Source organism: Pleurodeles waltl, chromosome 6 (genome assembly GCF_031143425.1).
Source record: "Pleurodeles waltl isolate 20211129_DDA chromosome 6, aPleWal1.hap1.20221129, whole genome shotgun sequence".
NCBI classification, from domain to species: domain Eukaryota; kingdom Metazoa; phylum Chordata; class Amphibia; order Caudata; family Salamandridae; genus Pleurodeles; species Pleurodeles waltl.
The window spans coordinates 1,402,088,082-1,402,114,378 of NC_090445.1; the positions used below are offsets into that span (position 1 = coordinate 1,402,088,082).

At 49.6% G+C, this 26,297-nt stretch overlaps 1 protein-coding gene across 2 annotated transcripts in view; it reads left to right on the forward strand.

The window, feature by feature from the left end:
• The window catches only part of VPS13D (vacuolar protein sorting 13 homolog D), a 2,230,750-nt gene that overhangs the window by 1,118,125 nt on the left and 1,086,328 nt on the right, over nt 1-26,297 (forward strand). For both annotated transcript variants that reach the window (XM_069240741.1, XM_069240742.1), the window contains one exon: nt 18,265-18,312. In XM_069240741.1, the coding sequence (XP_069096842.1) occupies nt 18,265-18,312 (48 nt within the window). The remainder of the gene's footprint in view (nt 1-18,264; nt 18,313-26,297) is intronic.

The following is a 26,297-nucleotide window of genomic DNA, read 5'->3' on the forward strand; positions in this document are numbered from 1 at the left end:
GCCAGAGCCCGTAGCCTGTAGCCTGTCTTCACATAGGCCAAACTCCCATAGGAAACTATTGATCACCCAGCACCTTAATGCACTTTTGCACCCAGTGCCATCCGGTGTGACCTATTGGTTTGGTTCTGATCAGTGCCCAGTACTTACCTTAACTCCCTGAGATTGGGTTTGTGAGTCATTGTTGACCCTGTGTTTGCTGAACATTGCTTTCCTCCATAGGAGACCATTGCGAGAACTCTGAAAATTGCTCTAAAGTGTCTATCTCTGAAACTGCTAAGTATTTATGCTTAAAAGTCTACTTACCTGATTACAAAGTTCTTGGGTTTGAAACATATATAACAAAAAATATTATTTTTCTAAATTTGTCACGTGTAGGAAGTTGGCTCTGTATATACTATTTCAAAGTAAGAAATAGTGTGCACAGAGTCCAAGGGTTCCCCTTATAGGTAAGATAGTGGCAAAATTAGATAATTCTAATGCTCTAGTTTGTGGTAGTGTGGTCGAGCAGTAGGCATATCAGAGGGTAGTGTTAAGCATTTGTTGTACACACACAGGTAATAAATGAGGAACACACACTCAAAGACCTACTCCAGGCCAATAGGTTTTTATATAGAAAAATATATTTTCTTAGTTTATTTTAAGAACCACAGGTTCAAGATTTACAGTAAACACTTCAAATGTAAGGTACTTCACTTAGATATTTTAGGAACTTTGAATAAAAGCAATATCATAAACAGTCTTTGTAAAAATAGCAATAAGCTATTTTCAAAGTGGACACAGTGCAAAAATCAACAGATCCTGGGGGAGGTAGGTAAAAGTTAGATTAGGAGGTAAGTAAAACACAAGTTCAGTCCTGAGGCATAGGCAGCCCACCGTTGGGGGTTCAAGGCAACCCCAAAGTTACCACACCAGCAGCTCAGGGCCAGTCAGGTGCAGAGGTCAAAGAGGTGTCCAAAACACATAGGTGCCTATGGAGAACAGGGGTGCTACGGGTCCAGTCTACCAGCAGGTACGTACCTGCGTCCTCGGGGGGCAGACTAGGGGGGTTTCGTAGAGCACTGGGGAGGACACAAGTAGGCACACAAAACACGCCCTCAGCGGCACAGGGGCGGCCGGGTGCAGTGTGCAAAGCAGGCGTTGGGTTTTGTATAGAAAACAATGGAGGGACCCGGGGGTCACTCTAGCGGTTCAGGCAGGCACAGGGGGGGCTTCTCGGGACAGCCACCACCTGGGCAAGGCAGAGGGTCGCCTGAGGGTCACTCCTGCGCTGAGGTTCGGTTCCTGCAGGTCCTGGGGGCTGCAGGTGCAGTGTTGGTTCCAGGCGTCGGGTTCGTTGTTACAGGCAGTCGCGGTCAGGGGGAGCCTCTAGATTCTCTCTGCAGGCGTCGCTGTGGGGGCTCAGGGGGGTCATCTCTGGTAACTCACAGTCACTGGGTAGTCCTCCCTGAGGTGTTGGTTCTCTGAATCTCGAGCCTGGGGCGTCGGGTGTAGAGTGAGAAGTCTCACGCTTCCGGCGGGAAACGTGCAGTCTTTGTAACAAAGAAGCAACTGGTTTTGAACAGGGTCGCTGTTCACGGGAGTTTCTTGGTCCTTTAGTCAAGGGCAGTCCTCTGAGGCTAAAGAGGTTGCTGGTCCCTGTCGGATGCGTCGCTGGTTGCAGGTTTTCGAAGCTGGAGACAGGCCGGTAGGACTGGGGCCAAAGCAGTTGTCGTCGTCCTCCTTCTCTGCAGGCTTGTAGGTCAGCAGTCCTTCTTGTTTCTTCAGGTTGCAGGAATCTAGTTTCCTAGGTTCTGGGGAGCCCCTAAATACTGAATTTAGGGGTGTGTTTAGGTCTGGGATGACAGTACCCAATGGCTACTGTCCTTGAGGGTGGCTACACCCTCTTTGTGCCTCCTCCCTGTGGGGAGGGGGGGGGGGCACATCCCTAATCCTATTTGGGGAATCCTCCAAACTCAAGATGGAGGATTTCTCAAGGTAGGGGCCACCTCAGCTCAGGACACCTTAGCGGCTGTGCTGACTGGTGGGTGACTCCTCCTTGTTTTTCTCATTATCTCCTCCAGCCTTGCCACCAAACGTGGGGGTAGTGGCCGGAGGGGTGGGCATCTCCACTAGCTGGGATGCCCTGGGGCTCTGTAACAAAAGGGGTGAGCTTTTGAGGCTCACCGCCAGGTGTTACAGTTCCTGCAGGGGGAGGTGAGAAGCACCTCCACCCAGTACAGGCTTTATTCCTGGCCACAGAGTGACAAAGGTACTCTCCCCATGTGGCCAGCAACATGTCTGGTGTGTGACAGGCTGGCAGAAACTGGTCAGCCTACACTAGAAGTCTGATTGGTATTCAGGGGGCATCTCTAAGATGTCCTCTGGGTGTATGGTACAATAAATTGCACACTGGCATCAGTGTGCATTTATTGTGCTGAGATGTTTAATACCAAACTTCCCAGTTTTTAGTGTAGCCATTATTTAACTGTGGAGTTCATGTTTGACAAACTCCCAGACCATATACTCTTATGGCTACCCTGCACTTACAATGTCTAAAGGTTTTGCTTAGACACTGTAGGGCCATAGTGCTCATGCACATATGCCCTCACCTGTGGTATAGTGCACCCTGCCTTAGGGCTCTAAGGCCTGCTGGAGGGATGACTTACCTATGCCACAGGCAGTGTGAGGTTGGCATGGCACTCTGAGGGGAATGCCATGTCGACTTAGTCATTTTCTCCCCACCAGCACACACAAGCTGTGAGGCAGTGTGTGTATGCTGAGTGAGGGGTGCCCAGGGTGGCATAAGACCTGCTGCAGCCCTTAGAGACCTTCCCTGGCATCCGGGTCCTTGGTACCAGGGGTACCATTTACAAGGGACTTACCTGAGTGCCAGGGTTGTGCCAATTGTGGAGACAAAGGTACAGTTTAGGGAAAGAACACTGGTGTTGGGGCCTGCTAAGCAGGGTCCCAGCACACTTTCAATCAAAACTTAGCATCAGCAAAGGCAAAACGTTAGGGGGTAACCATGCCAAGGAGGCATTTCCTTACATCACAGATTTATTATTTGAGTGCGTGTCTCTTTTATTGCTTCAGTGAGTACAACAAATGCTAGCACTACCCTCTAGTAAGCCTAACTGCTCACCCCCAGTACCACCAAATAGAGCATTAGTCCTATCTACATTTGCCTCTGCATAGAGAGTCAGATTCCTACAGTAGCTCTTCAGCAATCCTCACTCCACCCCTCGAGAAGCGTCAACAAAATTAACAACTTCCGATAGAGACTTGTAACTATAGACTCCTCACCTTTCTTCTTCAGGTGTCCGATTGGATCTGTACACTTTTGAGTAGTACTTCTGTGCGCCTGTATGTGGCGATGTGTGGCTACATCAAGACACCTTCTGCTCACTAAATGATGTGTGGAGCCAACATAGGCACCACTCCGCGAGTTGTCTTCATTTCATTTTTTCCATTCCACCAAATGTGAATCCAGTGCTACCTCTGGTCTCTTTCAAGACCCTTATACTCCACATTTTACAGTGTGCAATGGACATGTCACCTCCCAAGGCCACATGGTTGAAATCTTGTAAGGACTGTCACAAACAAATGGCTGTGACAGAACCTCATCCGGTTTGCCTGTAGTGCCCTGGTTCGAGCCATGACTACAAGGCCTGCAGTAACCACAATAATTGAACTCCAAAGACATTTGAGACCGCACAGCGAAGCTATATGTAGCCAAGCATCGGTAGACTCCGTGTTGAGACCGGTCCAAGTCCAAGGGCCAGTCTCAGTCCTCTTTCTGGTGCAGAAGTCGCACCAGACAATCCCAGGGTCACTTGCTATTGTGGTACAAATCTTCAGGTAAGTGTAAGAAAAAACATTACAAACTCCAAGTAACTTGGCCCCTTCCCACCACTCTCCTATACTTGGGAAGTCGCAAGAACATCTCCATGCCTTTCGATCTTGTTCCCAAAGTCAGTCGACGTCAGAGGTCATACCGCAACTTGTTCTGGCACAACCTAAGTTTCCAGAGCCATCCATGACATAGAGGCAGAGCCAAGAGTTCTGTGAGGCCATGCTGTGATTCTATGAACCCATTTCAAACTGGCTGGTTGGCCTGCGGTACCCAAGGAGCTGAGAGGTCCTCCATCTAGAGTACTGCCAGATGATTCGCTCTCTGCACCAGTTTGACCCTCCAGATCTTTCACTGGGCCTCTTCTGGGGCCCGCATCTATTCCATCTCTGGCTCCAAGACCCATGTCAGTTCCGGAGCGTCTAAGCCAATGCTGACTGTTGATGCCGGAGGATGAGGTGCCAACTGTGCTCTCTGACTTCCAAGTTGGTGCCACTTTGACCAAAACCGCACATTTTCTGTTGAACCACAGCCTTTCCCATATGATCTGCTCAGTGTCACACTTCCTCAAGGCAGGTCTCATAACTACATCCTTATTTGGGACAACCCTGATAATGACTATGGTGTAGGCTTTAAAGATTGCTAGCCCTACCACAAAAAGAATTGGTATGATGTCTTCCAGAATGCCAGTGGTCTTGACAACTCACATGATTCCTGCCTCATCTCAACACCAGGTCTTTCCACTGAGGAAAGTGCCTCCTTTGTGTTAGTCATGCAGAGAGCAGCCGAAGTTCTTTACCTCCAGCACCCCACCATAGAGCTCAAAACTAATGTCCTAACACTAGACCTCCACCTAAGGCAAACCAATACCGAGCCCCGGCTGTCTTTTACTGAGGCACTCACTGACACCCTTTTCAGGGTCTAGGCCAAACCTTGCTCTGATTTTCCAGTAAATCGCTACCCTTGGCAACCCCGCCTTTTATCTCAGCACCTCACTCCTATGAGCTCAGTGGTGCAGGCTTCTACAAGTAAGACAAATCGTAACACTTTGCCATCTACTATGAGCTCGAAAGGGAGTTCAAGAGAGGGGAGACCTTCGTGAAGACAAGGTTTCCTTCTACTAGTTTGGCCCTCTGGTTGGTCAGTGGCAGTTGCCTGCTGAGCCTCTAATCCCACGCTCTCTGGGATTTGGTGTCTCATATCCTCCCACGTGTACTGGAAGACCTTTGCTTTGAATTGACCCAGTCCATACAGTATGGCCATGATGCTGCCAAGTTCACAATCCGCTGTGGCTGGGATACCACAGATTCCATGGGTGAGCAGTGGCACTAATGCCACTATTCATTGCCATGCTTGGTTAGGGGATACAGGCTTTTCAGGTGATGTCCCGTCCTTTATGGACGTCCTTTGACGGGACTCACATCTTTGCGGACAAAGCAGATTCTCCTGTGGAGGATGTAGAAGGCTAGCCTTGGTGTATGGTGGACACCTTTGTGGTATGGTGTTGGCACGTTATACCAAGTCCACGCAACCCTTATTAGTGTGTGTTAAAGTGTCTAGGAAGCTAGTTCTCTCTAGTGGTAGCTGTGGTGAGCAGCCAAGACTTATCTAGGAGGAGTGTAAAGCACTTGCAATACCACAGTAGTCACACAGTGTTGCAGAAATAAAGGTGATTCATTATAGCATCACAGAACTAGAATACTATAGGCAATCCACCTTCTCTGGAGGTAAGTACACGCAAAATATACACAGGTAAGTACTAGGAATTAGCATAGAAACATTAGAAATAGCAAGGGTTCTATAGGACGGTCAAACCATATACGAAAATAGTAGGATGCGAGAATGGGTCCCCCACCAGGGAATATGGAGCATTTAGCCAAGAACTGGGAGAGTGTGGAACCTCAATAGGTGAGTACCTAGAAGACCCCAGCGACCAGGAGAGCAGAGGCAAGTTACCTGGTTGTCCCATAGGACCAGACTGGTGGACCCCAACAGTGGATTCCAGATGAAGAGGATCTGTAAAAGAAGGGGACAGAGTCCAGTCCACACAGAAGTGTCCAGGCGGGGCAGCAGACAATGCCCAAACTTCTGTGGGTGTAAATCCGGGATGAGGGTGATGGGTGAGGTCCAGCTGTGAAGTCCAGAAGCTGTCCCTCGCAGGTCGTCGGGTAGCAGGCGGGTTAGTGGTCAGGAGGAACACCAACAAGCACAAGCAAATGAAAGTTGGAGCTGAAGAAGATTTGCAGGGCTGGAGAGGACCAGCAATGGCCTGGGGACTCGATCCTTGGAGGGTAGTCCGGGCTGACCCTATGAAAGACAGGAGAGCTAGCAGAAACAGTTGGATCCCCCTCTAGCAACCCACTGGCAGCAGGCACAGAAAGTCACAGTGAGGTCCAGGCAGCACACCTGAAGAGGAGTCCCACGTCACTGGAGCAGCAAAGATGAGACTATCCTTGTAGAGGTAGAGTGCTGAGGGCTGGGGCTATTTGGAGCCAGAACATTCCTCTGAGCAGGAGTCAACAAGCCTTGTTTGCTGCAACAATCGCAGTGCACAGGGATTCTATCCTGAAGGAAGAGAAAAGGGCTCACCGCCTCCCAAGTTGAACAGAAGGCAAAGAGGATCTGGAGGAACCCTCGGAACCACGACCTGTGTTAGAGAATCTTCGTACATCCAGAGGACAGCAGATCTCAGCAGCCAGACGTCATTGCCTGCATATGCAGGGGAGTGATTCCTTCACTCCAAGGGAGATTCCTTCTTGCATCGTTGGTGCAACTGAAGTCTTGCCGACCGCAGAGGATGCACAGCAGTGGAAATGTTGGAAAGTGCTGACAGGAGCCACGGAAACAATGTTGCAGGGCAAGGTTGTCTTGGTGTTGTAGTCTTGTTCGGTTCCTGTGAAGTCCAGCAGCAGTTCCGGTGGCCAGAAGCAGAAAAGGTTGTTGCAGAGGAGTCCTGGTGGAGTCTTGAATGCCAAATCTGGAGGACCACCTGCAAGGGAGTCCCTAACTAGCCCAAAAAGGGGCTTGGTCACTTTGCAGGGTGACCACCTATCAGAGGGGGTAACTGACGTGATCTGCCTAACCAGACCACTCATATGCTCCCAGGGGCTCTGCCCGTCTTGGTTTCAAGACAGTAGAATCAAGTGGCCACCTGGAGGAGCTCTGGGCACCTCCCCTGGGGTGGTGATGGATAGGGGAGTGGTCACTCCCCTTTCCTTTGTTTAGTTTTGGGCCAGAGCAGGGAACAGGGGGGCCCGGGACTGGTGCAAAGCTGATTGTGCAAGGAGGGAGCCAAATGTGCCCTTCAAAGCAAGCCGGTGGGGTGGGGAGGCTACCCCTCCCCAGCCTTGCAACACCTATTTCCAAGGAAGAGGAGGTTGCACCCTGAGTGTGGCTACATCCTTCCTGTGTCCACTTCCTTTGGGGAGGGAGGCACATTCCTATCCCTATTGGTCCCTCTCTTCAAAACCAAGATGGTGGATTCTGCTAGGAGGGAGGGGTCGCTTCAGCTCTGGACACCTTAGGGGTGGTCCTAGGTGAAGTGGTCACTCCTTGTTTTTCCTAATTTTCCTGCCAGACTGTTGCCAAAAGTGGGACTTGCACCGGGGTACGGGCATCTACACTATCTGGAGTGCCCTGATAGCACTGTAACTGGAGGCCTGAAGCTTTGAGGCTCACCACCAAGTGTTACAGTTCCTGCAGAGGGAGGTGTGAAGCATCTCCACCCAGAGCAGGCTTTGTTTCTGACCCCAGAGAGCACAAAGGTACTCACCCCATGGGCTCAGAAACTTGTCTGATAGTAGCAGGCTAGCGCAGACTGGTCAGTCCTGCACTAAAGGGTTTCATAAAATACAGGGGGCATCTCTAAAATGCACTCGTGCATTTTACAATAAAACCAACACTGGCATCGGTGTGTGTTGAGACAGTAAGTCTTCTGCATGTCTCTGGAGGGCGTGTGTAGGAAGCTGGCTCTGTATATACTATGTCAAAGTGACATATAGTGTGCACAGAGTCCAGGGGTTCCCCAGAGGCTTAACAGAGGCTAAAGTAGATAATACGAATGCTCTTTCTTGTGGTAGTGTGGTCGAGCAGTTAGGCTTATCAGAGGGTAGTGCAAAGTATTTATTGTACACACAGACAGTAGAAGAAGCACACACTCAGTGACTTAACTCTAGACCAATGATTTATATGTAGCAAAAAATATATTTTCTTAATTTATTTTTAGAACCACAAGATTCAAGTTGCAGGTAAGTACCTTAAAAAGTTTTCATATTTCACACAAGTATCGACAATACTTTGTTTGAGATAGGTAAGTAATTCCGTTTTAGAATTATTGGCAATAATCTGTTTTAAAAATGGACACTTGGTCCAATTTTCAAAAACAGTTCCTGGGGGAAAAAAATGTTAGATTGTTTTACTGGTAAGTACAACACTTACAATTTAAGTCTCCGGGTTTTAGGAAGTCCACCGGTCAAGTTAACCCCAAACACCCACCACCAGCAACACGGGGTCGGCCGGGTGCAGAGGTCGAAGTTGAGCAATTCTAACGTTGGCTCCTATGGCGACGGGGGTACTTGGAATCAGGCCTGCCTGCAGGTAAGTACCCGCGCCTCGGAGGGCAGACCAGTGGGGATTAGAAGAGCTATGAAGAGGCCACAAGTAGGCACCAGACTTACACACTCAGTGGCAGAGGGCGGCCGGTGCAGGGTGCCCACAGGATATTGGGTTTTCAATGTTGGTCTACGAGGAGACCGCAGGGATCACTCAGAGGCTGCAGGCGAGGTCCAGGGGGGTGTTTCGGGCACACCCCCGGTCGGACAGGGAGGAGGGCCACCTGCTGGACATAGAGGCACCATGGGTCGGATTCTCCAAGGCCTGGGGGCTGCGGATGCAGTGTGTATTTAGACGTTGGATATTTTCATCCGGAGCTTCGCGGTCAGGGGGGTCCTCAGAATTCCGTCTGCAGGTGTCGTCGTGGAGGGATGGACAGGTCATCCGAGGGTGGGCACTAGCTTGCAATTGCCTGGAGATCCTCTTTTGCTGGGTTGACCACCTGGACACGGGCTGTGGGCGTCTGTTGCACAGGGGGCAAGACTCGCGCATCTGGAGTGAGGTGGGAGTCCTTGGTTGTAGGTTTTTCTTAGACAGAGCCACTGTCCTCAGGAGTTCTTGGTCTCTTTGGGTGCAGGGCAGTCCTCTGGAGTTTGATAGAGGTCGCTGGTCCAGCTGGACGTGTTGTTGGTCTTTTGCAGGTTCTTTGAAGCAAGAGGCAGGCCGGTGGGGCTGGGGCCAAAGCAGTTGTCTCCCTTCTTCTCTGCTGGGGGTTTCAGCTTAGCAGTCCTTCTTCTTGTTAGGTCGCCAGGAGTCTGGTGAGCTGGGTTCTGGTAAGCCCTCAAATACAAGATTTAGGGGTGTTATAGGGGGTCAGAGGGCAGTATCCAATGGCTACTGTCCCTGAGGGTGCCTACACCCTCCTTGTGTCCACTCCCTTTGCAAAGAGGGGCATGTTCCTCTCCCTAATGATCCCTGTCCTCCAAACCAAGATGGAAGATTCTGCAGGGAGGGGTTCGCTTCAGCTCTGGACACCTTAGGGGTGGTCCCAGCTGAAGTGGTCACTCCTCCTTGTTTTTCTTAAGTATCCCGCCGAACTAGTGGCCAAGAGTGGGGGCTTTGTCCTGGGGGCCGTCTTCTCCACTAGCTGGAGTGCCCTGGGGCACTGTAACCCGAGGCCTGAGCCTTTTAGGCTCACTGCCAGGTGTTATAGTTCCTGGAGGGGAGAAATGTGAAGCACCTCCACCCAGAGCAGGCCTTGCTTCTGGCCTCAGAGAGCACAAAGGCCCTCACCCCATGGGTTCAGAAACTTGTCTGCTAGTGGCAGGCTGGCACAGACCAGTCAGTCCTAAGATACTGTCTGTGTGCATTTTTTTTTATAAATCCCACACTGGCATCAGTGGGGGTTTATTCTGCTGAGACATTTTTTTTTTACCAAACTTCCCAGGTTTCAGTGAAGCCGTTATGGAACTATGGAGTTCGAAATGAGACACTCCCAGACCATATACTTAATATGGCCACTCTGCACATACAATGTCTAGCAATGGACTAAGACACTGTAGGGGCATATTGCTCATGCAGCTATGCCCTTACTGTGGTATAGTGCACCCTGTCTTAGGACTATAAGGCCTGCTAGAGGGGTGACTTACCTATGCCACAGGCAGTGTTTTGTGGTTATGGCACCCTGAGGGGGATGCCATGTCGACTTTGCCTTTTTCTCCCCACCAACACACACAATCTGCAATGGCAGTGTGCAGGTTTTCAGTTGCGGTGGCACAACACATGCTGCAGCCCTTAGGGACCCTCCCTGGTCACAGAGCCCTTAGTACCACTGGTACCTTTTACAAGGGACTTATCTGTGTGCCAGAGGTGTGCTAAATGTGGAAACAATGACAGGTTTCTAGGGAAAGAACACTGGCACTGGGGCCTGGTTAGCAGGATCCCAGCACACTCTGTCATGTTAGCATCAATATCAGGTACAAAGTAGGGGGTAACTGCAACAAGTGCCAGTTTCCTAATGCATGCATCCCCTGCCTTATGGTGATCTACAGGCAAGTCACTTAAAGGCTACTCTAAGTTGTCTGCATCACTACCTCAGTGAACATGACAAACATGTATGTCCACAGAGGATCTTCCTGTACACATGGACTGTGACCCTAGAGCTTAGCTCTGAAGTCCAGGGAGGGCATGCATAGTGCACCCCTATTTCACAGAGTGGCTACTGCCCTCTCTACCAAGGCAGTGGTAGACGACAGTGGTGCCAGCAATACATCTACAGTCGGGGATACCTGTATCCTTGTACCCTTGGTGAGAGGGGCTATTAGCTACCCTCCTGATCAAGTCTGTGCAGTCTTCGTTGCCTGTGGTCCTGTTGCCTTTGTCTACCTGAGGTGTGTGTTTGAGAGCCAGTAGGCTTCCTAGGAGAGAAAGGTGAGGTGAGCAATTGTGTTTAATGTGAGCTGAGTTGTTCTACTTGACATTCCAGCTCTCCTGTGCCCCTCCCGATTACATGGAGAAGCTTGGTGGGTTGGGATAGACACTTGCTCTTATCTGTTTTTAGCTCCCCTAACTCTGCTAGGAGGGATGATGGTTAGTACCTCCTGGTCTCGAGTTATTTAAAATTCCTCTCTGGAGAATAGCCTGGGTTGATACCACAAGCCTGTCCTGAAGCCCAGTAACTCATCCTACACATGTTATATACCCGCAGTGAGCATGACACAGATAGGCCTCATGATCGGGGGGGCACCCAGGATTCAAAAGTAGCAGACCCTCTGATTGGATCAGCCTATCAATCAGAGGTGATAGAAGTCTGGCCTCGGTGGTCAGTGGTTGTTCAATACTGGTCTTTGGTTCTAACACTCATCTACAGAAGCCAGCTCTGGGCCCACAGTGTAAAGACAAGGAAGCTTGCTCATCGCATCAGAACTTTGAGTTTTCTCTGTGATGGATGGATTCTGCTGTGAAGGAATTTGCCAGCTGTGAACGAGCAAAAGGATCAATCAGCAACCTGAATGCAGATGCAGAGGACCAGCTGTTTGTGGGGCTTTGTCGAGTGGAGCAGCATCGGTTTGGAAGACAAGGGAATTGCAAACACCTGCTCAGGATAAGGAAGCTTGCAGCACATCAACTGAAGGAGACAGGGAAACTTGATTCCACCAAGCCTTTGAAGGTGAGGTCACTTCTGCCCAGACACCTTCCCCGTTGGAGCCTGGGATATGTAGTTACAATCTGTAGCTGGGGAAGTGTGTCCTGTGGTACAGGCCCCCCTACCTTTCTCTTCGTGATACATGGGGGTACCAGGATGTGCTGGCACTCTGGCCAGCTAATACCTTCCTACAGCTGCCCAGATCAGATCCATGACGCCCACAGAGTGGTGTCCATTCTAAGGAAGGGAGGGCACTTCTGTTCTTTGGGTGATGGGTTCATTGGCTGATCTGGAACATTTGACTTCACATCATATGCTGAAACTACACCATAACCATACAAGGATTGTTATCCTTGCCCTAGCTAATGAGAGCAACCCTGTGCAACATGGTCTGTAATATGTAATGCTAATTGTGTGTCTACATGCTAACTGTGTTTGTATAGTGTTTGGTGTCTAGGTGCTATAATACTGTTTGGGGTCAGAACTCTGGCCCAGTGGGTTGTAGAGATGTCTGGTTTTCACTGTTTATCCTAGTTTTATGTGTGGTATATTTCTCTTATGTGTATTAAAATACTTTTCTTTTTAAAACGTAAAGCTCTGACTGGACATTGGTCTTATTAGATGGTAGTACAGTGTACTCTGTATTCTGAATGTCTAAACCCACCTCACCTCCATTAGTAAGCCTTGGACTGCTCTGCCTCGCTAACCTGAGTGAGTCAAGTGCTGGAAAGGAGTACTTGGTTATCCAGTTTTGGGTCCACTAGTACTGAGGCCCCAGGACACCAGTGGGGGACACTCCAGTTGATGCGATTAGAGCAGGGCAGCACCTGGGTGCCCTGGTGCCCAGGAAACCGGGTCTAATAGTGTGGGCTTATTGTGCTGAGAAGTTTGAAATCAAACTTCAGTCTTCAGTGAAGTCATCATGGAGCTGTGGAGTTCGTAATGACAAGCTCCTGACCCATGGACTTAATATGGCCACACTGCACTTACAATGTCTAAGAATGGACTTGACCCTGTAGGGGCATATTACTCATGCAGCGATGCCCTCACCTGTGGTATAGTGCACCCTGCCTTAGGGCTGTAAGGCCTGCTAGAAGGGTGACTTAACTATGCCACAGGCCATGCTTTGTGGGCATGGAACTCAGAGAGGGATGCCGTTTTGACTTTATTTTTTACTCACCACCAGCACACAGGGCTGGCAGTGTGCATATGTGTGGTGTGGTGCCCTGTGGGGTGGCATAATACATGCTGCAGCCCTTGGGACCCTTTCGGGCCAGAGAGCCCTTGGTACCACTGGTACCTTTTACAAGGGAGCTAGCTGTGTGCCAGGGGTGTGCTAATTGTGGAAACCATAATACATTTTAGGGAAAGAACACTGGTACTTGGGCCTGGTTAGTGGGATCCCAGCAGATACTCAGTCATGTTAGCATCAACATCAGGCAAAAAGTGGGGAGGTAACTATGCCAAAAGAAGCACCTTCCTACACCAATGTTTTAGTCTCTATCCTGGATTTTGGTGAGACTGACTCTGAGACTGCTGGGCTTCATGGCCTCCTGCATCCTGCTGGTGACACATGCCAGCTGACTTGTGGGCTCTGCAGTGGAATGTGAATTTCCAGTGAGCACAGTATCAGTGGAATCTCTCCGACATGGTTCAGATCTCAGAGGGGACTGCGCAAGATCTGCAGTGGTGGCTTTTGAGCAGCTGTTGAGGCAGATCCCTTTCTCTTCCCCCATCCTGATCTGACTGTAGTGGCAGATGTGTCACTCCTGGGATGGGGTAGCCACATGGAAGAGGCGGAGATCAGAGGCGTCTAGTCTCCGGTGGAGCCTGAGCTCCATATCAGTCTTTCAGAGCTCAGGGAGATCAGGCTAGCATTGAAAGCATTCCTTCCCTCTCTCAAAGGGAAAGTGCTGCAGTTGTTCACAGACAACACCACTGCCATGTGGTACTACAGCAAGCATGGCAGGGTGGGCTCGTGGACCAATTGTCAGGAGGCACTGCTCCTCTGGACAAGGCTGGAACATCAGGGCATATCCCTGGTGGTTCAACATCTAGCAGGCTTTTTGAACGCCAGAGTGGACAAACTCAGCCGTCAATCGTTCTCCAATGAGACTGCCCGTTCGTGAGGATCTTCTGTCGCAGGAGCAGGGAATGGTTCTCAACCTCAGCCTGTGCAGTCTCTGCCTTCTTGGGTGGAGATTGTTTGGCAGCAGCTTTTGACATTCTGCCCAATGTCTGTGATGTTATCTTGGCAGCCAGGCGTCCCTCCACCAAAACGGCATACGCCTGTTGTTGGAACAAATTTGTGGTATGGCGTACAGACAAGTCTGCTGACCTCCTCTCTGCTCCTCTTTCTGAGGTTCTTTTGTTTGTTCTTTCTCTGGCCCAGTAGGGCTCTGCTCTAGGCACTCTTAAGGGTTATTTGTCTGCCATCTCTGCTTTCCTTAGATTCCCTGACCACCCCGCCTTGTTTAAATCGCCCATTGCTGGAAGAAAGGGTCTTACCCATCTGTTTCCTCCTTCTCCGTTCATAGTACCCCAATGAGATTTAAACTTAGTTCTTACGTCTCTGATGTATGCACCTTTTGAGCCACTCCACAACTGTCCACTTCAGCTCTTTAATCTGAAGACATTCTGCCTTGTAGCCATCACCTCTGCCTGCAGATTGAGTGAGCTGCTGGTTCTTTCCTCTAAGCCACCTTTCATCTCCATCCATCCTGACAAGGTTATGCTTCATTCCAGGGTTTCGTTTCTACCTAAAGTGGTCACACCCTTTCATGTATGCCAATCCATCCCTTTGCCTTTTTTTACGCACCACTACATCCTTCCAAGAAATAGGAGAGACTCCATCACCTAGACCCAAAAAGAGCATTGGCATGCTATCTTGATCATACCAAAGAGATCCTGGTGGATGATCAACTCTTTGTGGGTTATGTGGGTGCAAAGAAAGGTTGGGCAGTGCAAAAGAGAACCACCTCTAGATGGATTGTTCTCTGCATTAAAATTTGCTACAATTGGCTAAAAATCAACCCCTGGAGGGTTTGAACGCTCATTCTACCAGGCCTACAGCTGCAACCACTGCATTAGCCCACGGAGTTTCAGTCCTGGACATCCTTGCACATCTTTACCAAACACTACTGCCTGGACAGTCAGGTCCGAAAGGATGGGTATTTTGCCTGTTCGGTCCTGCAGGACTTCCTAGTATGAGCTTGGTTTGCAGACCTTCCTCTGGGATGGTATTGCTTGGGTATCTATTCTAAGGTTCTTATGGCGTGGAAAGTCGTGAAATGCGACTGACGGCAGCGCACCAGACTGGCGCCCATATACGACCTACAACCTGATATCTGGCAACCATGACGCCATTGTCTGACGTGGAGTTGAGAGCGCGCAGGGTCACTGCTCGAAATAAAATCTCCGGATCCAGACTGACACTTGGGGGAAATTCTAAGATAAGGAATCTGCAACTAGAATATGTCTACCAGTTAATTCCTTTCCTAGGGTAACTAACTTGTTCGTCATAGATTCATGCCATGCCTACATAGGCTGTGTGTGTTGATTCCAGTGTCAATGCTAATTCAGCACTGCTCTTGGAACTGACTTGGCACCCTTTCAGGTTGCTGTTACAATGTTCCAGATGCACTCAGGCACCTGTCTAGATTAACAAAATGAGTGAAGTATTCATCAGAACTAATGATACTGAAGATAAGGAACTCGTTTGTCTAGTGCATGTATCTGAGGACCGTGCATACTTTCTAGTTTTTGCACTTCAGTCCCTAACTTTTTCTGCTGAATTTGGTTACTCATTTTTTCCCTGTAGGAAAATGCCACTGTTTGCATGGTTACCCCCTAACTTTTTGCCTTCTGTTGATGCCAGATTTGATTGAAAGTGTGCTGGGACCTAGCTACCCAGGCCCCAGCACCAGTATTCTTTCCCTAAAACTGTACTTTGTGTCCACAATTGGCACAGCTCTGGCACACAGATAAGTCCCTTATAAAGGGTCCTGTGACCAGGGAAGGTCTCTAAGGGCTGCAGCATGTACTATGCCACCCTGGGGACCCCTCACTCGGCACATGCACACTGCCTCACAGCTTGTGTGTGCTGGTGGGGAGAAAAAGACTAAGTCGACATGGCACTTCCCTCAGAGTGCCATACGCACAACCCACTGCCCGTAGGCATAGGTAAGTCACCCCTCTAGCATGCCTTACAGCCCTAAGGCAGGGTGCACTATACCACAGGTGAGGGCATAGCTGCATGAGCACTATGCCCCTACAGTGTCTAAGTTAATTCTTAGACATTGTAAGTGCAGGGTAGCAATACTGAGTATATGGTCTGAGAGTTTGTCAAAAACGACCTCCACAGTTCCATAATGGCTACACAGAATACTGAAAAGTTTGGTATCAATCTTCTCAACACAATAAACCCACACTAATGCCAGTGTGGGATTTATTGAAAAATACACACAGAGGGCATCTTAGAGATGCCCCCTGCATGCCAGCCCAACTGCTAGTGCTAGGCTAACCGGTCTCTGTCTGCCTGCCACTCCCAGAGAAGTTTCTGGCCCCATGGGGAGAGTGCCTTTGTGCACTCTGTGACCAGGAACAAAGCCTGTCCTGGGTGGAGGTGCTTCACACCTCCCCCTGCAGGAAATGTAACACCTGGCGGTGAGCCACAATGCCTCAAGCCTGGTGTTACAGCGCCCCAGGGCACTCCAGCTAGTGGAGATACCCGCCTCTCAGACACAGCCCCCACTTTTGGCGGCAAGTCCGGGGAGATAATGAGAAAAACAAGGAGGAGTCACCCCCTCAGCCAGGTCCACCCCTAAGGTGACCAGAGCTGAAGTGATGCCCTCCTTGGAAAATCCTCCATCTTGTTTTGGAGTATTTAGACCAATAGGGATAGGGATGTGCTCCCCTCCCCAGAGGGAGGGAGCACAAGGAGGGTGTAGCCACCCTCAAGGACAGTAGCCATTGGGTACTGCCCCTAACACACCCCTAAATTTAGTATTTAGGGGTGACCCTGAACCCAGGATTTTCAGATTCCTGATGACCTACAAATAAGAAGGACTGCCTAGCTGAAAAACCCTGCAGTGAAGAAGGATGACGACAACTGTTTTGGCCCCAGCCCTACCGGCCTGCCTCCAACTTCAGAGAACCTGACCTAGCGACACATCCTGCGGGCCCAGCGACCTCTACCGACTCAGATGACTGCCCTGCAACTACAAAGGATCAAGTGCTCCTGTGGACAGCGTACCTGTCCAACCAAAGAAAGAAGATACCATCTTTGAAGGGACTCTCACCTCACACCAGAAGCGAGAGTCCCCACCACTCTGCACCCGATGCCCCTGGCCCGTGTCCAAACAAACCAAGGACCCAGAGAGGATCCCCAGGTGACTCCGACAACGTGTGCACCCTGGGCTGACCTTTCTGCACCGCCATGATGCCGCCTTCAGAGGGAATCCCGAGGACCTCCCTGACCGCGACTGCCGGGACGAAGATATTGACACCTAGAGAAGCACTGCACCAACCGCCCCCAGGCCCGTGAGAATCCAACCACTGGTGCAGCAGTGACCAGCAGGCCACCCTCACCCTTGCCCACTCTGTGGCTGGCCCAAGAAGCCCCGCTGTGCCCTGCCTGCAACGTCTGAGTGACCCCCCGGGTCCCTCCATTGAATCCTATTGCAAGCCAGACACCCTGTTTGCCCACTGCACCCAGCCGGCCCTGTGCCACTGAGGGTGTGTTTAGTGTGCCTTCTTGCCCCCCCCTCCCCCACCCCCCAGTGCTCTGCTAAACCCCCCTGGACTTGCCCCCCGAGAACGCTGGTACTTAACTGCAAGCAGACTGGAACCGGAGCACCCGTGTCTCCATAGGCGCCCATGTTATTTTGGCTCCTCTTTGACATCTGCACCTGACTGGCCCTGTGTTGCTGGGTGTTTGGGGTTGACTTGAACCTCCAACGGTGGGCTACCTATGCCCCGGAGACTGAACTTGTAAGTGCTTTACTTACTGTATTAACTAAACTGTACTTATCTCCCCCAGGAACTGTTGAAATGTGCACTGTGTCCACTTTTAAAATAGCTTATTGCCATTTTATGAAAAACTGTGTACATTACTGTTTTGGTTCAAAGTTCTAACTATACCTATGCAAAGTACCTTACATTTAATGTCCTTACCTGCAATTTGAATCTTGTGGTTCTAAAATAAACTAAGAAAAGATACTTTTCTATATAAAAACCTATTGCTCTGGAGTTACGTCATTGAGTGTGTTCTCACATATTGCTTGTGTGTACAACAAATGCTTAACACTACCCTCTGATAAGCCTAACTGCTCGACCACACTACCAGAAATAGAGCATTAGTATTATCTATTATTGCCTCTGTCAAGCATCTTGGGGAACCCCTGGACTCTGTGCACACTATATCTCATTTTGATATAGTATATACAGAGCCAGCTTCCTACATTTCCTTTGCAAACCTTTTGAGGAAATCACTTTAGTTTATTCATTACTGGTGTGAGCTTCCATGAAATGTAGCAAGATTTTTCCATTTTTAACAGTTTGCACACACACCAGGTAGGTTTGTGCTTTTTTCTTTTTACTGAGGTGTTGATGCCTGCATGCTTAGCAAAATGTAAGATAAGCATTAGAAGTAATTTTGTGGATGACTGACATACTGGTGATAGAAATCATTGTTTAATGACTGCTAACCTTGTTTCATTGTTTCTGTATTTGTTCTTAGCTCGGGAGCCCGATAAGCAGAACCAATATCATACATCCACAAGTGTATGTGAGTACACCAGTTGTTGGTACCTTTGTGAGATTTTTTAAAATATTCTTAAATACATGATTAAACTCAGGACTTTGTATGTGCTAATATAAACAGTCCATTCCAAAGTGCGAGCTCATCATAGGATCGATTCAGTAAATTTATAAACATTGAATACTATTGCCCTTGTACATGATACCTGCACAATCTTTTTAGACAGACATCTCTTTCCTTCAAATGTGTTTTAACACGACTACCTAAAGAAAGTGTTTGATGTGCTTATTTGTAAATTAAAAATAAGCTTAAGAGGGAGGGCTGAAACCTTAATTTTGGTTGTTCTTTTTAGAAGGAAAATGCCTGCTTAAAGAGAAATTTGACGTTGGCACTTTATTCAGACTGCCACCATAGGTTTCCAAAGTTTAGTCTCCCAGACAACTGTCTGTGGCATCAGTTAGGATCAATAAATTCTAAAGGGTTTCATAGAGGAACATTAGCCATATCTCCCTCCCAATTTCCCCCGTCTACCGTGGGATTTGCAATTTTAATATTTGTAGGAAAGTGCCTCTTTTGCAATTTCGATTGAAAGTGCACTGGGTCCCTGCTATACAGGTCCTCAGTGCCAGATCTCTTTCCCTAAAGCTGCACAGTCATTTTTCCTAATTGGCACGCCATTAGCTACCACTATAAGTTCCTAGTAAATGGTACCTAGGGCCCAGGGTAACAAAGGAAGGCCCCTGAGGGCTGCAGCACAAATTGTACCACCCTCAGGGAACCCCATCACAGAGTGCACACAGCGCTGCTGTCGCAGGCTGTGTGTCTTGGTGCAGACCTAAAATGAATATACAAAATGGCACACAGCATGTATGCCCTGTCCCCTTTAAACTGCATGCAATATATGTAAGTCACCCCTCTAGCAGGCCTTCTAGCCCTAGAGCCTGGGTGCATTATGTTACATGTGAGGGGATGAGCAAATATGCCCCTGCTATGTCTTTGTTGAAGTGAACAGTGAATCCCTATCTGATAGAGACTTCTAGTTGCAGATTCCTTACCTTACAATTTTCCCCCCAGACTTAAGACTGGATCTGGAGATTTTTTTCTACAAGCAATACCCTTGCGTGTTGTTAGCTGGTGTCGGTCAACTCCGTGGGTTTTGTAGTCGACGTGATGTCTGGAGTAGTACGTAGACGGCGTCTCAGTGCAGTGACATCATTTATTTTCTTTCTCCGTCACACGCTGATCCATAGAGAGCTACCATAAGTAAATTTTTGACCGATTTCGACACCTTTGTCCGTCAAGGATGTTCCTGAAGACTCGCTTCAAACCTTGCAAGGACTGTCACCGCATGATGTCGGTGGCGGATCCGCATTGGGTCTGTTTGTGATGCCTGGAGCGTGACCATGAGCCGAAGTCGTGCTCTGAGTGCCCCAGCCGTGCACCTGAAGGCCTTGAGGGAGCGTCCCTCAAGCTTATGGTGACCCGGCACTCGACTCAGCATTGGTCTCGCTTGAGAGGAAGGTTTCAAGACCGTTTGCGGAGCCACCATCACTCGTCCTCCTCGAAGTCTTTGGGTCATGGTAAGAAGAAGTCAGAGAAATCTCGTCATCCGTCGACTTCACCCTGTCGCTCGGCTGATGCGACGCGGGAGGAGCATTGACGCTATAGGCCTCCATCCTCAGAGCCTGCTTTTGGGTCCGCTCCGTGCTGCCCTGTTTTCCGTGGAGCCGGGGTGACCCCTTGTAGGAAGTTGGCTCTGTAAATAGGTTGATAGTGGCAAAATTAGATCCTACTAATGCTCTATTTTGTAGTAGTGTGGTCCAGCAGTTGGCTTATCAGAGGGTAGTGTTGAGCATTTATTGTACACACGCAGGCAATAAATGAGAACACACACTCAAAGACTTAACTCCAGGCCAATAGGTTTTTATATAGAAAAATATTATTTTCTTAATTTATTTTAGAACCACAAGATTCAGAATTCAAGTAAGTACATAAATTGTAAGGTACTTGGCATAGATAAATGTGGAACTTTGAATTAAAACAGTAATAATGTACACAGTTTTGGCAAAAATAGCAGTAAGCTATTTTAAAAGTGAACACAGTGCAAAAATCAACAGTTCCTGGGGAAGGTAAGTAATAGTTAATTTTTCAGGTAAGTAAAGCACTTACAAGTTCAGTCGCCGGGGCATAGGCAGCCCACCGTTGGAGGTTCAAGTCAACACCAAACACTAGCAACACTGGGCCGGTCAGGTGCAGAGGTCAAAGTAGGCCCCAAATAAAATAACCACCTATGGAGATTAGGGGTGCTCCGGTTCCAGTCTGCTAGCAGGTAAGTCCCTGCGTCCTCGGGGAGCAGACCAGGGGGGTTTTGTAGAGTCTGGGGGAGTCACAAACAGGCACACAAAATACACCCTCATCGGCACAGGGGCGGCCGGGTGCAGTGTGTGAAGTAGGTGTCGGGTTTTAGGTAGAAATCAATGGAGAATCTGTGTAGAACAATAGGTCTTATAAATAAAGCCCCCCTGTATTTTACCCAATCCTTCAGTGCAGGACTGACTGGTCTGTGCCAGCCTGCCACTGAGAGACGGGTTTCTGACCTCCTGGGGTGAGAGCCTTTGTGCTCTCTGAGGCCAGAAACAAAGCCTGCACTGGGTGGAGGTGCTTCACATCTCCCTCTGCAGGAACTGTAACACCTAGCTTTGAGCCTCAAAGGCTCAGGCTTTGTGTTACAATGCCACAGGGCACTCCAGCTAGTGGAGATTCATGCCCCCCGGACACAGCTCCCACTTTTGGCGGCAAGTCTGGAGAGATAATGAGAAAAACAAGGAGGAGTCACCCCTTCAGCAAGGTCCACCCCTAAGGTGACCAGAGCTGAAGTGGCCACCTCCTTAGAAAATCCTCCATCTTGCTTTCGAGGATTTAGCCCAATAGGATTAGGGATGTGCCCCCCTCCCCAAAGGGAGGAGGCACAAGGAGGGTGTAGCCATCCTCAAGGACAGTAGCCATTGGCTACTGCCCTCCAACCCTAAACCCTAGTATTTAGGGGTGACCCTGAACCCAGGATATCAGATTCCTGATGACCTAACAAGAAGAAGGACTGCTGACCTGAAAAACCCACAGAGAAGGAGACAACTGCTTTGGCCCCAGCCCTACCAGCCTGTCTCCAGGATTCAAAGAACCTGCAACAGCGACGCATCCTGCGGGCCCAACGACCTCTGCCGACTCAGAGGACTGCCCAGCAGCTATAAAGGACCAAGACATACCTGTGGACAGTGGCTCTTTCCAAAGCAACAAGAAGAAACCATCTTTAAAGGGACTGTCACCTCACTCCTGAAGCGTGAGACCCCATCACTCTGCACCCTGGCCCGTGTCCAGAGACACCTCAATGACCCAGAGAGGACTGCCAGGCAACTCCGACGACGTGTCCACCCTGGGCTGACCAATCTTGGTGGCTCCTGGACTGGGCACGAAGGGCATAGTATCCAGAGCTACTGAGCATGGCCACTGATCCTCCACTCAGACTGCCCCTTCAAGAGGATCTTCTTTCGCAGCAGCAGGGGACGGTTCTCCACCTGAACCTGTCCAATCTCTGCATTCATGCGTGAAGTTTGAGCGGCAGCAGTTGACAGCTTTTGACCTTACACCTGAAGTCTGTGATGTAATCTTGGCATCCAGGCATCCCTTTACCAAAACGGTATACGCCTGTCATTGGCATAAATTTGTTGCATGGTGTACCAACAAATCTGTTAATCCCCTCTCTGCTCCTCTTTTTGAGGTTCTTTTGTTCATTCTTTCATTGGCCCAGCAGGGCTCTGCTTTGGGCACCCCTAAAGGGTATTTCACAGCCATTTTGGCCTTTCTTAGGCTTCCTGATCAGCCCTCACTTTTTAGATCTCCTATTGTCAATCGATTTCTTAAAGGTCTCACCCATTTATTTCCTCCTACTCCATTTATCATGCCTCAGTGGGACCTCAATCTTGTCCTTTCTTAATGTGTACTGCCTTTAAGCCGATGCACAATTGCCCTTTACGGCTCCTCACTTTCAAAACGGTCTTTCTTGTTGCCATCACTTCTTCTCGCAGAGTGAGTGAGCTTCAAACTCTTTCTTCAAGGCCTCTGTTCTTGACTGTGGCCCCTGAGAAAGTGGTGTTGCACACTAAGGCTTCCTTCCTTCCCAAGGTTGTTACGCCTTTTCGTGTAGGCAGTCCATCACCTTGCCTTCCTTTTACGTACCCCCACATCCTTCTCATGAGGAGGAGAGACTCCACCGTCTGGACCCAAAAAGAGTGTAGGTGTTCTATCTAAATCGTACTAAAGATTTCTGGGCGGACCAATAACTCTTTGTTGGATATGTGGGTGTGTAGAAAGGGAAGGTGGTGCATAAACCTACCATATTGAGATGGGGCCTTCTTTGCATCAAGATGTGCTACGCTTTGGCAAAGAAGCAACCCTGTGAGGGCTTGCGCACTCATTCCACCAGGTCAACTGCTGCTTCCACAGCATTAGCACTCAGAGTTCCTGTCCTGGATATCTGCCAGGCAGCAACGTGGTCATTCCTGGACATGTTTACTAAACATTACTGGCTGGGCAGTCAGGTCTGTAGGGACTGCTACTTTGGTAGTTCGGTCCTGCAGGACTTTCTAGTATGATCTTGCTTCGCAGCCCAACTCCGAGGAGTTGGCATTGCTTTCGTATCTGTTCAAAGGAAAGGAATCTGCAACTAGAAGCCTCTATTAGATGTACAAGTTACTCACCTTCGGTAACGGTACATCTGCTAAAGACATATTCCAGTTGTATATTCCTTACCAACTCACCCATCCTCCCTGCTTGCAAACTGATTTCTAGGGATAGGGCTTCTCCATTCAGGGCTTTAGCTCTGGCGCACCAATTTCAGTGTTCTTTACAGCTCTGCTCTTTGGCGTAGAAAGTTGTGAAAAGAAACTGATATCACTGCGCTGAGGCGGTGTAGGAAGCTGGCCTGGTGTGGTGGGTACATATGGTACTTACACCTTATACCATGTCAAGGTATCCCCTCTTAGTAAAGTGTAGGCAGTGTCTTGAGCCAGGTTTTCTGGAGGTAGCTGTGGAAGAGCAGCCAAGGCTTATCTAGGAGATATACAAAGCTCATGCAATACCACTGTAGTCACACAGCACTTAAACACATGAACAAAAACAGTTGTAGAAAAATAAAGAACAAATCACCACAAAATACTAGACAGGTTACCCACCCTTAGGAGGTAAATAATACACTAAATATATACACTAGCAATCAGAAATAGGAATAGAAAAGGTTAGAAAACAGTGCACATAGTATTAACCAATAGTGACCCTAGGGGGAGCATAAACCATATACAAAAAATGGAATGCCAACAAGGTACTCCCACCTAGGTAAGTAAAATGTGTAGAGGGGAGCTGGGAGTACTAGAAATCCACAGAGGGAAGTAACAGTATCCTCCAGCGACCAGGAATGCAGGAGTAAAACACTGGATTTTCCCCAAACCACCCAAAAAGAGGAAAAGAAGAAAAATAAGACACCCAGAGAGGATTGCAAGAAAACCAGTGGTTAATTCCTGAATAAAGAAGACCTGTGGAGAGAGGGGACCAAGTCCAAGAATCACAATGGAGCCCAGGAGGAGGAGGAGCTACTACCCACCCAGCGGTGAATGCAGGAGTTGGTTAACGATAATGAAGAACAGGTCAGCACTGCAGCCCTGGAGCCGGAGAAGAGCTCCTGATGAATGCAGAAGATGTCCCACGCCGAAAGGAAGATTGCAGACGGTTAGTGGAAAAGAGGTGCTTCCTGGCGACCAGCAAGGTCCAGGAAGACTCAACCCAGGAGGGGGAGTCACAGGGGACCCTCATTGTCGCAGAGAGTCTACAGGAGCAGAGGCAGCGGTCACACTTGTCCACAGGATGGGAACACATGAGTCGCAGAAGAAGGCCACGCAGCACTAGAAAAGAGGATCCTACGCCGCAGGAGAACCATACAGGAGGCTGTTCTTCCCAGGATGGAGCGCTGGGGACTGGAGCTACACGTTGCCTGAAGATCTCCTTGGAGAAGATGCAAAGAATCCTTGGCAGCTGCAAGAGATGTGGTGCACAAGGATACTGTCCTGCATGGGAAGGCAAAGGCTTACCTCCACCAAAGTTGGACAGCTGGCAGAGAGGACCAAGAGGATTACTCCGGACCACCACCCGTGATGCAGGATCCACACAGCTCAGCAGGAGAGCGGATCTAAGCAGCCATTCGTCGTTTGTTGTAGGTGCCTGTGGTTGCAGGGGAGTGACTTCTTCACGCCAAGGGAGATCCCTTCTTCTTCTTGTGCAGGCTGAAGAGTTGCGTTCTTCTGTGGATGCACAGCGGGGGAAATATTTCAAAGCTGGCAGGAGCTCTGGAATCAATGTTGCTGAAGAATCATTTCTTCTTGGAAGCGGCTTGTCGGGTCCTGGAGGTTCCAGTGAGAGCTCCGGAGGCCAGAACTTGAAGCAGAAGTTGCAGAGGAGTCCTGCTGGAATCTTGCAGGCTGAATCTGAGGACCCACCAAAGCGAGAGACCCTAAATAGCCCTGAAAGAGGTATTGGTCACCTAACCAGGTAAGCACCTATCAGGAGGGGACTCTGACGTCACCTGCCTGGCCTGGCCACTCAGATGCTCCCAGAGTTTCCTGTCAACCTTGGAAACAAGATAGCAGAACCCAGGAACCCTCTGGAAGAGCTCTGGACACCACCCCTGGGGTGGTGATGGACAGGGGAGTGGTCACTCCCCTTTCCATTGTCCAGTTGCACGCCAGAGCAGGGACTGGGGGTTCCTGAACTGGAGTGGACTGATTTATGCAGAGAGAGTACCAAATTTGCCCATCTGATAGAGACTTCTAGCTGCAGATTCCTTACCTTAGAATTCCCTGGTGTCAGCTTTGAATCTGGAATTTTTCTGCTGAGCAGTACCCTACGTGCGCCGTCAGGTAGTGTTGTTCTGATGCACATGCGTCGTCCGGCTCTGTGTGGCGTCATCAGAGTCGTTGGAGCCATCTGTGATATCAGGGTCTTCTACATAGGCACCACCCCGGCGCGCGTATGTCAGTTATTTCTCTTCCGCACCGGTTGTCAAGGATTTTTTCGATTGTCTGTGCAATGTCTTCACAAAAGACTGGATTTAAACAGTGTGGTGCATGTCATCGCACCATGTCGGTCACGGATCCACACCAGGTTTGTCTCTGGTGCCTCGAGAAGGACCACAATACGAAGTCGTGTTCTGACTGCCGGACCATGGCTCTAAAGGCCTTGAGAAATAGATCTTGCAAACTTCTAGCGGCCCGGCAGCTGTCTTCGGTTATCGCAACTCCGAGGAGGTCAGGGTCCTGCTCTAGAAGGAGGTCGCGGCTCTGCTCCAGGAGCCCCAAGTCATCTTCCTCGCATTAGAGATCTTCGGGTCATTCAGGTAAGAGGCACAAAAAGAAGAAGTCCAAGCGGACTTCGCCACGCCTGTTGGACGACGAGGCATCTAGGGAACGTCGACATTCTGAGTGTAGCTCTGCGGAGCAGTCGCCAGGGCCAACTCTGCGTCTTCCCCCCTTTCCAGCAACCGGAGCAACCCCGCTCAAATTAAAGAATTTTACGAGGCTATGCGCCATTTTTTTTAGCAGGCTGCTCCATCGTCTTTGGGCCCCGCGGGGTCAGCAGGGGCCCCATCGGATTTGAAGTTGGCGGCTTCGGCCTTGGCGCCGTTGGGGACCCCAGGATCCGAACCGGCGCCAGGCCCGACGTCGACGCTCCCTCCACCACTGGCACCCACTGGTGGTGATAGCCCCATCCTCATTCTGGCTGATCTGGAGCTGGAACTACATCGTACCACGCCGATCCCGACTTCAACAGCGCCAATTAGGTCTAGCTCAGTGCCTGAGGCTTATTCAGAACAGCCACGCACAGGAGAGGATTGGGAGGGGTCTGAGGACCCTCTAGAACATGAATTGGAGCATGACAGGACCGTTATGAGGATCTAGGGGAAGCCAGGG